This window comes from Fringilla coelebs (genome assembly GCF_963513975.1).
Source record: "Fringilla coelebs genome assembly, chromosome: Z".
In the NCBI taxonomy this organism is placed as follows: domain Eukaryota; kingdom Metazoa; phylum Chordata; class Aves; order Passeriformes; family Fringillidae; genus Fringilla; species Fringilla coelebs.
The window spans coordinates 32,313,044-32,328,223 of NC_140031.1; the positions used below are offsets into that span (position 1 = coordinate 32,313,044).

At 33.8% G+C, this 15,180-nt stretch overlaps 1 protein-coding gene across 1 annotated transcript in view; it reads left to right on the plus strand.

The window, feature by feature from the left end:
* CCDC171 (coiled-coil domain containing 171) overlaps positions 1-15,180 on the plus strand; it is a 151,560-nt gene that overhangs the window by 73,596 nt on the left and 62,784 nt on the right. Inside the window, exons 18-19 of the mRNA XM_084224916.1 lie at positions 385-564; positions 2,235-2,420. Coding sequence (XP_084081042.1) covers positions 385-564; positions 2,235-2,420 — 366 coding nt within the window. The remainder of the gene's footprint in view (positions 1-384; positions 565-2,234; positions 2,421-15,180) is intronic.

The window sequence follows — 15,180 nt, forward strand, 5'->3', positions numbered from 1 at the left end:
GAACTAACTTGCTTTTGGCTTCAATGAAATGTTACAGAGTTGTGGGGATTTTTTCTTGGGGGGGGTTTTCTGTTTTCACATGCTTTGTGTTCTGTGTTTCACTAAAGATAGCCTTCTTCCCTATAATCAGAGGGAAAGGAGAAACCTGAAATAATTGGTCTTTTATTGTGGGCCTCACATTAAAATAGTGCTTCCTTGAAAACAGAATTTTCAGTTACCCTCAAGAGTATAAAGGTGAAACAAGTTCACTTTTTTGCACTTGTGCCTCTTAGAGATGATGGACAAAATGAGCTTTGTGTAATTTGCCTCAGTATTACATGTGACTCTTTTATTGATAAAATAGTTCATGTTGAAGGACATAAATTTGTTTCTGATTATTAACAGAAAAACATAGAATCCTTGCAGAAGCAAATATTTGAATTTACACAAAGACTTCATACAGCAGAAGTGGAGCGCCTCTCACTGCGCCTACAACTTGCAGAATTCAAATCGAATTTCAGTGAGATAAAAAAAGAGGCAGACAAAGCACAGAGGCTGCAAGAGCAATTAAATATGCTTAAGCAAGTAAGTATATTTGATTTAGCAGTGACTGCTTATCAGGCATGTTTTTGTGTGTTCTTTTGAAAAATAAGTATAGAATTATTCTTATATTAAAAGAATTTTCCAGAAGATTTGCACTGTAAGTGTCACTAAACTAGAAGTCAAATGTGTTTAGAAAGGCTTCCCTTCCCTGAGAGTTTCCTTTTGATTTGTAGAATGAGGTGCTCATGTAAATTATATGTTTGGTCTTCAGCAACCAGGTTTTATTCTGTATGTTGAAAATGTTGGTATCATTTATATACCCCAAAAGCATTTATAGATCTCATTTCAGCAGATTGAAGTTTGCTGACATGAGGGTATTGAATAAGTGTGTTCATGAGAACTTCAAGAAGTATAAACTCTGTGTGGATATTGCTGAATATTATGATAAACATTTTACTGTATCTTTGATGCTGGGTTATGCCCTGAGCTAGTCAATGCAAATTTTCGTGTGGCTGTTCCTCTGAAGGACTAAGTTTATGGAAGGGGAAGAAAAGACCCTCTTATACATTCCTGCTAGCATTTATGCACCAAATTCCTCTGACTCCTAGCTGTCACTGGTCGATTTACTTAAACACTATGCATTCGCTAGCCTGTAAATAGCATTGTCCAACAGGAGCGATAAGACACAACAAAAAGGCTCCTTAACTGCTTGAAACCACAGTACTGTGACTAATGAACATGGTGATTGAGGGGTGATGCCATTTGGTGGGTTCTCAGTAAGACCTTGGCATATGTACAGAACTCTGCCTTCAGCCCTTAGAGGGTAAGAAACTTGTCTTGCTTTAGCATGCTGGAGGTTCACTAAGCACCTTTCCTACTATGCTTATTTCTTGTAGGTTGCATTCAGAATTGAACAGATGTTTGAACTATTTGAGATAGTGAAGAGTTAAGAATTTTTATTTATACATGCTCAATAGGTACACTGTACAACCAAAACAGCTGCGGCCCAGAAAAAGCTGTGTTTTCTGTAGCTGTGACCTGATACTGAAGCATAATTGATAGACTTATTACTGTGTCCCAATGAAGATACTTCCAAGCAAAGAGTATTTAACAGATACTATCAAATCCATTCTTTTTCCTATTCCTAGCTAGTAAAATATTGGGTTTTTTTACTCAAACAGACAAAATTATATCTGCTTATTTTCAGTTCTCCTCATACTGGGTTTTATTGCTTACAGTTCTGGGAAAAATGGAAGAAATTATCACAGTTTAGATTGCCATTCAAGTGTTGACAATGATTTTACTTGAAGAACTATTTTGTCTTTCTGGGACATTTTTGGAAAGGGAGAAAGAGTTCAGGAAGACATTTACAAGGATTAACAAGATATGCACTAAAATGTGGGACACTGATCTGCATATTTCCTTCGAAATAATGATTGTTAGCAATCTAGGGTGTTAATTTGAATAGAATAGCAAATGCATATTGTTTACAGTAGCCTGAATGCTGTTTTGAAAAAATACAGTGAATAAAGTTGTCTGGTCATTTCATTGCTTGGTGGTCTGTCTTTCAGTTAAAAAACCTAAATAAATAATAACCTTGAGCATGCTTTTGTTTTAGAATTTAATATGCTCCCAAATGGAACTTGGGAAGTCAAGTATGTAAACAGGTAAGTATAGTTACATAATCTAACACAATTTATTTCTCTTATCAGAAATTAATCACCCATGAGAGGTTTGAAAGTGTATGTGAAGAATTAAATAATGCATTACATCGGGAGCATCAGGCACAATTGCTTTTGAATGAACAAGCACAACAGCTACAGGAGTTAAATAATAAACTAGAACTGCAATCCTGTGAAGAAGCAGATAGAACCCAAGTCTTAAGTGACTCTGTAAAGGTAAGATGATTATTGCTCTTAATTAGGCATCTGAAATTCATTTTTTGGTGAATAAGGCAAATGTCATACTTCTTGTGCAAATAAAATGTAAATACACACATACTACATAGCCCATTGAAATTTTAGGGTACTCAGAAACACTTTTAAGATTCTTCAACATAAAACATCACTTTTCTGCTCTTGGAACTGGGTGGTGTACACTAATATATGTGAAGTCTTTGAAATTTATAGGGGACAGAAGTGACAGATCTAGCTATCACAAGGTGTTTGCAATTTATAGAAAAAATAAATGAAAAAGTACAGGGATACCTTGATTTTTGATTGAGGTCAAAATAATATTTTAAAACCTGGATTGTCTGTTTCCTGAATATAATCTTAGAATGTCAATTTGGAATATGCAAGGTCACAATAGAGAGATATCCTTGTTTCATCAGAATTTAGAATTTTCTGTAGACATAATGAGTAATGAGGGAAAAGATGATGTTATCAGAATCACTGATGACAAACAAAGGAACAGAGAGACTATCAGAGGTTTGAAACCAGGTGGATATCTAACATGGGAAGAGAGAAACTTTGTGATGGCACGCCAGTAATGGGTGGTGGCCTGAGCTCACCAGCTTTTATTTATTTTCTATTTAAAGCAAGCTTTGCTGCTTGTGTCTGATCTTCAGCCCTGCTACTGTCTTTCCATTTCCCAATATTCTTCTGTGAATTGACAACTGAGCAAAGGGACTGCTTCACCAGTATTTTGAGAAATACAAGCGCTTGTAATTCTGAGAGAAGAAGTGTCAAGCTGGAGGAGAACCAAAATGATTCCAGCTGCAAAAGTGAAAATGTCATAAATGTTGAAAATATTACAATGAAAGTAGATGTCAAGAAGCATGAGTTGCAGCAAAGTAGAGATTTCAAGTGATGTATAGTGGAGGATGCTGAAGGAAGTTGTTAAATTTAATAAGGAGTGTTTTCACTAGTGTTATTATTTACTAAAAATGCCTTACTTCACTAAGGGTAAAAGACAGTGACATTTCCAATTCACCTGTTGGTTTTTGTGGGGTTTTTTTTCCTCCCTCACAATTCCCTAGTTTTGGGTGTTTCACTTAAATGGAAGAATAAACTAGCTAGTGTTTTCAGTCAGGTTGCCTGTTAATACTATTGCTATTTTCTTTCTGATATAACTGCAGTGTATATATAAGATGTTAGTCTTGTGTTTGATTTCTTTGAGAAATGCTTGATTTGAAATTTTTAAATGGCTGTTAGGAATATAAAGAAGCGAAGGTCTAGAAGACAAATCCTATTTGAAATCTTCATTTCTGTCTACTTTTTGTACATTAATACATGTTTTTTCACCATGTTTTACTTTGTCTATAACACACCTTTTCATTTGTTCAGAGACTGTGAAGAGAAAGGTCAATTGTAGGCAATCAAAATATAGGAGGAGCTTTTAAACATATATGTTACATAGGTTATTGGATACTGAATTACATTCACAGCTTCTGGTTTTTATTAATTGATGGCTACATACAATTTTTTTTGAGACAGTCATGATCCTAAAATGCATCCTAATTCTGCAGTTCTTTAACAGTTGTTTGCTACTTAATTTAGTGTAAAATGCTTGGTTATTACTGAAATCTTTCAAGATACAATGCAATGTAATAATATAGGTGATAGAATAGAAGCAAAGAACATTGACAAAATCAACCTTAGGGCTAAAGTTTACTACTGACAGGTAGACTGGTTTGGTTTATTACTTTGTAAGTCTCAATCCTTCCCATTGAGAAGTTTTAAACCAAATTTAAGTTGTAGGCTTGTTGCTGTGTACTGTCCCTCAACTTAGAAGATTAATTGGTATCTCTTAATTTCTTCATATTTACTACAAAAGGTAGCACAAAATTTCATTTTTGTTGTAACGGCATGTGTCTGTGACTGAATCAAAAAAAGAGACAAGAAAGTTCTGGTAACATGTCAAAACATGTTAACAATCTTGTGGTCCTTGATTTTTTTTTAGTCATGCAGATACAATTTTATACCTTCACTTTTTATCAATGTTTCTACAATCCCAAACCTGTGTTGTGTAAGTACTTTCAAAATTCAAGTGGCAGTCTAATTAATACTTTGATACCAAGGAGAAAAAGTGGTTCTTAAATTTTGAGCCCTATGTCTTTTGGTTTTAAAATATAGGAAAAAGTCTGTTTTCTTTCCCACAGTTATCCACCATACAACCTTATTCATGCCTTTATTCACAACAGGAAGAAATGGTCTCTGCCCTGGCATCTTAATTGACCGACCCTTTTCTTTAGCTTAATTGGGTTTTGGGACTTAAAATGTTTGGGGTTTTTGTGGGGGTTTTTGTAGTTCTCATTTTGCAGAACAGTGAAACAGTCTCATCTTTGCAATGATCTTGCCCTTGTAAAACAGTGTTCTTAAAATTGTATAGGGTTTCAAGTGCTTAAATAATACAGAAAAAAAAGAAGAGCATTTTTACTGTTGCTCTATAAAAAACAAAATAGAAAAATATATGCCTCCATCTACATCTTAAGATACAAAATAATATTACTTGTATAGACTAAAGTGTATATAAAAATTTGGTGAATGTGGTGGCATACAAGTAAGGTTAGGTAGAGTAGACATGGAGTGAAAAAAAATAGACATGCTTTGAATTCTTTATTCATAATTTTTAAACAGGTAAGAAGAAGAAAATTAAAATATTAGATACTTTCACTTGTGATAGCTTATTTTTAAACTTATTCACAGTTCGACAGCAATCAGTAAGGAGATATTTTGGTATTCACGTACTTTCATAAAGTAGGCTTATTAAAGGAGTAATACTTAATTTCTTAGCTTTATCAGTTCAGATTTTAATCCTGTATATTTTTATCTTCTTAGTGGCATATACCATAGAGACATCCAAAGTAGCCAATTACGTTCAAGGTCAGCTGGAACTCAGCAACTCTTTAACACCACTTCTTTTTATTAGATGAGGTGAATCATTTGCTCTGGTTCCTTATTCTTTGAAGAGAAAATCTTACACAAATGCTAAACAGGTATCAATAACAGACATATTTTTAATTCCTGATACCAGCTGGTCTTAATCAAGTAAAGTATTTATGTTTCCTATTGATATGCACAGTGTATATATTTACTTCTTTTTAGGTATGGTAGTGTCTGTATATTTTTAAGGTTCTATTTATGGAACAAGTTCTATAAATTGTTAATTAATAGCTCCAATGCAGTAGATGTTAAATCATATGCCTTGATACTGATATGCCTCAACATAAACTTCAATACTTGTTTTAAAAGAAGGTACCCTAAATTTTGGGTTGTTTAATCTGCTGAGTTTAGTGAAGCTGTGATTAATTTATGACAGAATAAAACGATGAGGAAAAAAAATCTCATACAAATGCTTTGATAACACTCACATAAAGGTGTTTTCTGGTGGGAAGTTTCAAAGTGTTTCTTTTCAATACCTATGTCATTCAAATCATACATACATATTCTCTCTTCAGTGTATCCTTCACTAAATAGATATATCTGAATTTATTAGATTCAGATGAAGATTGGGGTTTCTCTGTTTGTTAGAAGTGGATGTTTCCCTCAGCAGGCTCTCAGCTGTTGGGTGAATTTGAGGTGAAGGTGATACACAATTTTTTCCTTTTAATTGCTTTTCTTCTTCATATATTTATAGCCATATATTTTTTCTGAAAGACCATTTCAAATATTCACACCATTTCTTTTATTAATACCACTACACATACTTTGTGACTGAGTTTTACAGTTATTTATGAAAATGCTGCAGTATTTTAACTTGGAGAAAGGCTAAAAGACTTCACTTACATGAGGAAGACCAAGGGATTTTCATTCTTCTTAGAAAGATTACAGTAACAGTAAGAACAGAAATAGGATTTGAGAAATTATTTCCTCTGACATCTTTAGTTGAAAAGACTGCTAGAATTTGGATGCACTGAGGGATACTGTTGATTCTAAAAACTTGTTTGTCTCTTTGTCAAGAAACTGCATTTCTGTGTACTGCCTGATTAAATGAAAGGCTGTTCCTTAAAGAAAGCAGTATAACTGATTGCTGCTAGCATCTAACTTAACAGAGAATTTATATTAGTGAAAGTTAGTATTTAAAGAGAAGCAAACTCCCTCCTGAATAGGGTAGAAACAAAAATTCATAATTCATTAATTAAATGTGGAGGGGGTTCTTGGTTTGTTTTTTGGGGTTTTTTTAGTTTCCATAATGTCTTAGTTCTGAACACCTAAATAACTTATAAAGTAGGTAAGAATGGATTAGTATTGTCATCTGCTCTGTTCTTGGTCGAAAGAGGTAATGTGTCTTCTTAGTACAATAAGTAGGAGGTTAAAGAGATTTGTCAGGTACTTCAATTTGTGTTAACACTATTTGAAAAATAAGTAGGACTGCTCATTCTGCTCTGTTACATTACTTCCACTACTGCTAACTTCTTAGTCTTCAAAGATTTATGTTAACTAGAAACTTGTCATAAAGCTAGTCCTTTGTGGTTTTTTTAAAATAATTTGCAATGCATTGCATGTGGAATTTAGGTTTATGGGAAAGGATAATCTTCCTTCTAGCAGCTGCTATCTTCCCATAATAGGAAGACACATAGCACACAATTTTGGGTTAGATCTGAGAGCTCTTTTTTGCAAAAGAAAACAGAACACAGCTTAGATAAAGCCTGCACTCTCTTATTATTAGTGAGTCTTTGTTTCAGCTCTGAACTTCAACTTCACTTTAAATTTCATGCTTCTGTGGTTTATCCAGGAGGTTAGATTCATTGAATCATAGGAAATACTCAGTTGGAAAAGATTTACAATGATCATCAACATCCAGCTCCTGGCCCTGCACAGGGCCATCCCTGCGTCGCACCATGTGCCTGAGAGCACTGTCCAAATGCTTCCTGAACTCTGTCAGGCTGGTGCTGTGACCACTTCCCTGGGGAACTGCTCCAGTGCCCAACCACCCTCTGGGTGAAGAACTTGCTCTTAGAAAGGTTTTTAAATCTATTTCCTTTGTTCTGTACCTAGAACATTCATCAGTAGTAGCATTACTCTGGAGGGACTGAAGTCAGTACATGGCTTTTAGATTTGTTTTTGTGCTGTAGCCATTAATGGAGCAGCCAAGCAACTATCAACCAAGTTGTTGAAGGTCTGCATTAACTTAGTTCTGAGCCAAGCTTTCTGGAAAATATGTAAGTAATGAACAGAATGGGAGGAGGAATAAAGTTGAAGTTTGTAATTTTGAGTTCATTGTATGTTTACATTAACATGATGGTCAATGCAACAATGCAAAATATTGTCGTATAAGTCACGCAACCATAATTTAATTGGAAGCTCTTATTTTGAAAGGATATTATTATTACTGTCTACTGTTCTACTACTAATAGCAGTACTGTCTAGTACTATTATTACTGTGTTTCTGTTTAATTTCTCTGCATTTCCTCTTCTGTCCTGTTTTACAAGTTGAATGTCAATACTAGTTAATTTTTGAGCAATGTTATTGTTTTAAATTGGAATTTGAAAATGTATTTACACCAGGTGAACATTTCTTTTTTCCTAAATTATGCCACCATACAATATTTTATTGGTTGGTATTAAGAATATTATTCATGTATATTATTTACTACCTTTATATAGCAAGAAAATGATAAAATTGTATCCAATGCTACTTTACATTGGAAGAAGAATGAAAGTAATTGGCAATTTATTACATTTATATTCAATCTATTCAGATGTAAACATTATTTATCTAATATATAAGAAAAAACATCCCTAAGTAAGAAAATATTGCTAAAGAGTTTAAGATAACTCTGAGGAAATGCTCTCACCATTAAATCAATTTGTATGTAACTTAGACACTGAGATAGAACACTGGAATAAGTCATGATTCGGTAACAACACTTTAGTTAATCTTTGAAAGCTAATTACGACCACAAGTTAAATTCCATGTAAGAATAGGTTTACCCTTCTCCAGAAAATTATGGAATAAGTTTGTTCATGCTAGTCTGATTCAATAGCCCCATTCGACAGTCACTTTGTGAGTCAATCACTCACATGAGACCTTGGGATTTTTGGTCCAGTGTGTGACTGACTGGCATGGAGTGAAATCCAGAGTGCTTTGGTGTTAACAGTGTAGCAATGTTGAGAGTACACTTTTGATCCTGAGACTGTTTGCTGCACTATAGTATTAAAAAAAGATAAATCTGTCATTCTGTCAAAGTTTAGATAAAGAGAAAAGATAACTTAAAGTAATTGCATGAACCAGCACATTTTTAGTCTTTTAAAACTAGCTTCCAATATTTTCTGGGTATTCCATTTGTAGGAACTATTCACCTCCCCCTTGGGGAAAGGAAGGAATAAATGGAACAATATCAGGATCTAAAAGCTTAATGGTCTTATTTCTGCATTGTAATTATACTAATAAATACCGCTGTCCATGACCCTGGAATTTATAGTGCAGTGAGAAAGATTTATTGACAAGTAATTTGGAAGAAAAATGGGATTATTGTGTAATTACAGCATGTGGTTATTAAGCATATGTACTTACATACCACTTATTCCTGTTATTTCAAGACCTTCAACTATCTTTCAGTTTTCACTGAAAACTACTGAAAGGCTTCTTGGTAAATCCAGTGCCTGGGAGATCTTTGTTACATTATTGGATCAACTACAAAGTAACTGTGTTACCTTGAGATGTGCAGAGGGGATCAATAGATCTTTAAAACAGCATGAGATTTTTTAAAGAAGGTGTTCTATACCCTATTTTTCCTGGTTGTATAGATATCAATGTGTAGGACTTTCTACTATACACATTCTGTACCTTCTTGATATAGAAGTCCTTTATAGGTAGATTTGCTTTTTGCTTCTGTTTATCTAGGACATCTCCAGGGCCTCATAATTTTTCAAGGGAGTCATGTTTTCCCATGTTCTCCCTTTCTCTTTGTGTGCAACTAATACTGCATATATCTTTATATCTTCTTGTCAAACCATAAGTAAAATCTTTCAAATAGCTATTGAAATACAATTAAACTGTTGGAATAGAATGTATCTAACTGTCATAAGACTAAAACAAGAGATGCATTCCTTTGCACCTGTATTCCCTTGGCTGCATGCTATGACAGCAACTGGACCTATCCTTCATATAATTTGATCTTTTAATTTAATTTGATACTCCATTAGGTATTCAGTGATTTTCAAGGGGAAGGTTTTTCAAAATTTATACCAATTTGAGCTTCCAAAATCTGTACCTATGCTGTCCTCTAGTAGAGCATGGAAGCTCTTCAAAATTACAGCAGGGCAGCAAACTCAAAACAGATATTATATTTTATGCTGCGTAATTTTTTGTACTGTCTTTCACAATATTTTTTTGTGAAAAATCCAGTGAGGTTCTTGTTGCTAGATCATTTTCCTTCTCAGTTAAAAAGACTTTAAAATGTTTCCAATTCTTTATAATAAAAGTAAAACCACCTTAAGTGTGGTTGTATTTTGGGTGTTTTGTTGGTATTTTGTTTTGTGTTGTTTGTCTGTGGACTTTTCAATAAGAAATTGAGTGATTTTAGTATTATGACATTAAGATTCTCAATTCTAAGTAACAGTTCCAATATTTCTTTTATAAATACTACATCATTGTTTACGGGAAAATTTCTCAGGTGGGAGAAGGAAGAAGCAAGTGTTCTTAGAAAAAGTTAATAATTTACTGAAATAATTGCTTGTGTGGTATCACCTAGTGATAGGCATATTTGTTACTGTCATTTACATAGGCGAGTGAAGTAGGTAACTTTCGAAGTTTTGTGCCATCATGGTGCTATTTTGTCTTATAATTAAGAAATATACCAAAAGAGAAAAATATAAATAATCATTCAGTTTTCACTGAATTCACTGTAACTGTTTAACTTCCCTATTTCAGGATCTGTATTTGCCATGCTCAGGGAAACTCAGGAAATGTACCTTGTTTATTAAGCTTTGTGTTCTTGTTTGGCACTTGGTATGACTCAAAGTATATCCAGAAGGAAGTGAGACATCTAATCAATATGTCTTTATAGCACTTTGATCTCCTTACTGAATATTGGGATGTAATATATCTTTGATGCTTTTTCAATAGAATGATTTAAGAGTTGCCTTTTATGTAAGTTAAATTTTGTTTTACTGTATCTGGGTTTTTTCTGCTAAGGTGACTACTCTCCAGTTTTTAATGAGTGGAAGGATAGGGGTGACCTCTATTGAAGACAAACCTTTTAATATAAAATTACATGTTTATCAATTCTTTATTATTTTACTGAGGTTCAAAAGTGAAAGGGATGAGTGTTTTCTCCCTGCAGGTACATCATGCAAGATGTGTCTGGCCTGATGTTCAAATAAAACATTCATGCCCTTAATAAATTTGGGGCTCTGTGGAAAGACACATACCTTGCATATATGATTTGGTCAGAACTCATCTGAGAGGGAATGCAATATTTGAATGTAAACCATATAAAGTGATAAATCTTGTGAAGCCCATATTAATGTTAGTGCCATGCTAAAAAAAGAGATTTGTCTGATTAATTAATTAAAGAAAATTAAAAACTCTTTATGAAGCAAGATCAAACCTTTGTGTGGCACTAATTGACATTCTTGGCATTGCCCCTAACTCTTGAATGTGATGGCTCACATTAATGTACTCGTGTCTGGTGGAATTGTGCAGCAGCCTCTTCCAGGAAAGGGCTTCAGCATAACCTGCAGCAGTAAAAAAACTTAGCTGGGGCCACCATTATATTGACGTTATGGAGTATATTTTTGCACTCAGAACTGAACCTTAAATTCTATTTAGAAATTTCCTTGAAATTCTTCTGAAGACTTCTAGTATTCCCATTTTTTTAACCAGTGTCTGAAGAGAAGATAGAGACAGGGTACCATAATATTTGTTTCTCAAATTTAGTTTTGAAGCAGAATGCTGTGTCATTTAGCCTGACTCAGATGACTTTTTGTCTGTGTCATGATGCCCCCTAACTTCCTTCTTAAATAAACAGTTGTAATTAAATTGTGGTTACTTACTGGTTATTTACTTTGTAAATAAATTGTTGTCATTGTTAATGTTTTATTGCTGTCATTTCTTGTTCTTCCTGTTTTAACGGACTGTTATATTTCAGAAATATTCTAAGCTAATTTCTGATACAAATAGAAGAGTATTTCTCAAGAAATTAAAATAGTTGCTTCCAGGGCTTAGAAATGTCACTGCAAGATCATTGGAACCAATAGGACATGATCAGAGACAGATGGTTTGAGGCTGTGACTGATGAGAGAGGCTACAAATGAAAATGAAATGCAAAAAATTGGTGCAATATGTTGTATCCTCATAGATACGCAACTAAATATTTTTATGTATGTACATGTGATAGATTATCACTTTTAAAGTGAAGAAGAAATCTAAGTGCTGGTTGTGTTTCTGTCTTGAATAGTGTCTGCTAATGTGCACAAGTAGATAATGTGTAGCAAAATTAACAGTGTTGCAGAAAGCAGTGCTACAGAGCAGCCTCAGAGTTCGCTTGTAATATTAGTGCCTCGTTTACGAGTACATGGCACTTTTGAAAAATCATCTTTTTCAATGTAATCGAGGTGTGAACCATCTTTTTGAAACCTTGGAACTGTACCAACTATAAAGCTGAGTGTCTACCAGGGTAAAAAGTGTAACAGTGAAAAACCCCATTTTTCCTTTTTGGTGGCACTTGAGTATCTGATTTAAAGGCATGATGCTGCCAAAGCCCAGAAAATCTGCCACATTTGAAGGCCTGAGTCTTTTCTAGCCTGTTACTGCAAAGGGCTCAATGTTGTGGTGAGAGAGAAATTTGCATTTCTAAGGAGAAAAAACAAACATCAGTCCTGAAGTAGTATCTCAGAAACTGAATAAGGAGTGAATGCTCATGTACTCATGCCACCATGCATGTGATTCCAAAAATTTATTCTTACTTAACTTCAAGGATTATTCTTAAAACTCAATAGTGATAAAGCTTGAGTTTTTATAAAATTGTATTTGTTCTATTAAGTGGTATAATCCTTCTCTGCAGCTTTCCAGTAATACTAATTCACTTAGCTTAGAAGAGGATTAAAATTTCTAAATTATAATGTGCATAGATTTTATCATGTACTTTATCATTTTCCAAGACCAGTTTAAAAGTAGGTCTCAGTTATTCTCTGTTGGGATTAGTGTATGTCTGAAAGGCCCAGAGCATCTTCTTATTCAAAAGGGTCTCCGTCAACAGTCCATGAAGCTATAGGTTATGTGTGGGAAGTTTATGTTTTGTAATTACTTCACTTTAAAAGTTTTGTGTAGTTTTACTTTGAAGCTGAATGAGCATATGATGTGTCCTCTGAAAGAGATTTTATTGTGTGAAATTATTCAGAAAAAGCTACTCTTTTAAAATTACTAAACTCTTTTAATTCACAATAACTTTAAAACATACACAACTCAATGACTTCACTAAGCATTTTCAGTCATACTTTGCTAAACATCTTGATCTAATGCAGTTGAAAAATAGATTGCTTTCCTGTTTATCAGAATAGATTTTCTATTGAGAAATGTTTGCACTATAGCAAAGAGATACTAAATGTCACTGAAAGTCTTTGAGGCACTCTAGTCCAACCTGAATCACTGCAGGTGAGATGTTTAAGGTACCTAAACTTGCTTGGATGTCTAAGGGCTATGTTTCTGTCAATAAATGAACTGTTGTATACACGTACATGGGTGATGAACATCGTTTACTTTCAGGACATGAGTGCCTCAAATTTCAAGTGAATTTTGTAAGAGAAATCTCTTGCAAAATGTAAATGTGTGTATTTTCCCTTCCCCATCTATTGAAGGACTCCCAAAATTTCATTTAAATGTTTCTTAATACTCAAGTTCTAGATCTTCTACAGTAGCCATATATCACAACTGTTTTTAGAGCTACATGTACTGTCATTAAACTCATAATCATCTTTAGATGTTTGATTGACATTTTTGGTACTGATTTGAATAAACCATAGTTTGTACTCCAGTATTATGAGGGTTTTTCATATAAAACAATCACAAGCAATTGTATCTGACATTGTGTTAGAAATGTGAAAATATGTCTGAAAGCATCATTCCAGCATCATACTAGTATTTTGTTGGTTATTTCTTAAAGTGGTTGTGCTGGTTGGTATTTGTTTTGCTTAGTAGACCAACTCATGCTCTGTGACCTCATTACACAAGGCTCTAACAAAGACAAGAAGAGCATTTTGCACCTTGTTAGATTCACTGAGATCTGTAAACTATTTTAGCTGCTTCTATGCTATATCAAATACTTCAGAGACAATCATCAGCTATATTCTTTCTCTCAATACTAGGATATGAAAAGATTATTGTTGTCAGGATGAAGGTCCAGTAGCAAACAGGTTGAAAAAAAATCACTGTTTTTTTCTGCAATGCAGATACAGCTTGTTCAAGTGTCCTTTTGAGCACTCATATTTTTTTTCCTAGTGCAATTTAAAGGGCATAGAAAAGCATTTCTTTTCGAAGGGATGTCATGGATAGTCAGCCTCAGTTCTGTTTGCAAGAGCGGATCAGCCAAATCGACTTCATTTCAAACTGTTTTAAGACACCACTGCAGACATTGTGAAACACACAACGAATCCAGATGTAGTATGTTGATAGTTTCTATTTGAGAAATGTAAATCAATCTTATTTCTTGACATAGGTCTCAATGTACTTCTTAGATATGTTTGATTTTTTTAAAGTATTGATGAGAAGTCTCAGTTATGATTTTTTTTTTGTCACAGAACTTTTTTTCCCTAGGATTTTTAATCCACTCTTTTGCTAGAAGAAGCATAATTTCTATTTCTTCTTAATAAACAAAGATTATTTTCAAAAACATCCCATGGAATTTCAGCTGTATAGTTTGAGCTGATGTATTTGGTTTGCATTGCAGTGGTGCACACTAAAAATATTGTAAGTATTAAATATTAATGTAGCTTGTTGTACCTGTTGTATTTGAACCATTTGAAACTCCTCTAGGTTATGCGTAGACTTCTGGGGGGCACTCAGAGATCATTATATCTGCCAACAATGGTAATGGGAAGTGTATTTAAACTGGTGAAGGAATGGATGCCAGTTAAACTTTCTACACTTCTTTTCAGTTTGAAATTTTATTAGTTGTGGGTGCAGGACGGCTTTCAGAATGTATTTTTAATAAGTAATATTTTGCATCTAAATAGCGAATATACATATAAAATTTTATCTGAAAGAGAAAATCTTCAATTTCGCAAATTAGTTCATTATACACATACTGCAGTGTATTTGCATATTTTGTACTGCTGTGTTGTGTCTGTGTAATTTAAATCTAATTTACTAAGCAGTTTGATCTAGCTTTAGTTGATCTTGGAAAATACAGGCTCAGTGTAAATGTGTCACACATGCTTTGCATGAATTTAAACTGTATGACTGTCATTGTTCATCTGAAGTGATTGTCCATCTGTTATCTTTTGAATAGAATCCTTTTTATGTGTAAAGAATGACAATATTAAACTTGGATTTCTTTTTGTAATGGGCTTTGAATAAAAAGTATCCTGACTGCAAAACCTAAACTTATTAAAGGAAGCTTGTGGAAGGACCAAACCAACAGACAGCCAATAAGATTTTTCTTCAGTGCTATCAGTTGCTTGCTGTTCTCTCCAACAAATGTTTTTTCATAGTTAATTTGTGAGGGAAAAAAGGTCAAAAATCTAAATGTCTCTAAAGGAAACTCCTTCTAAA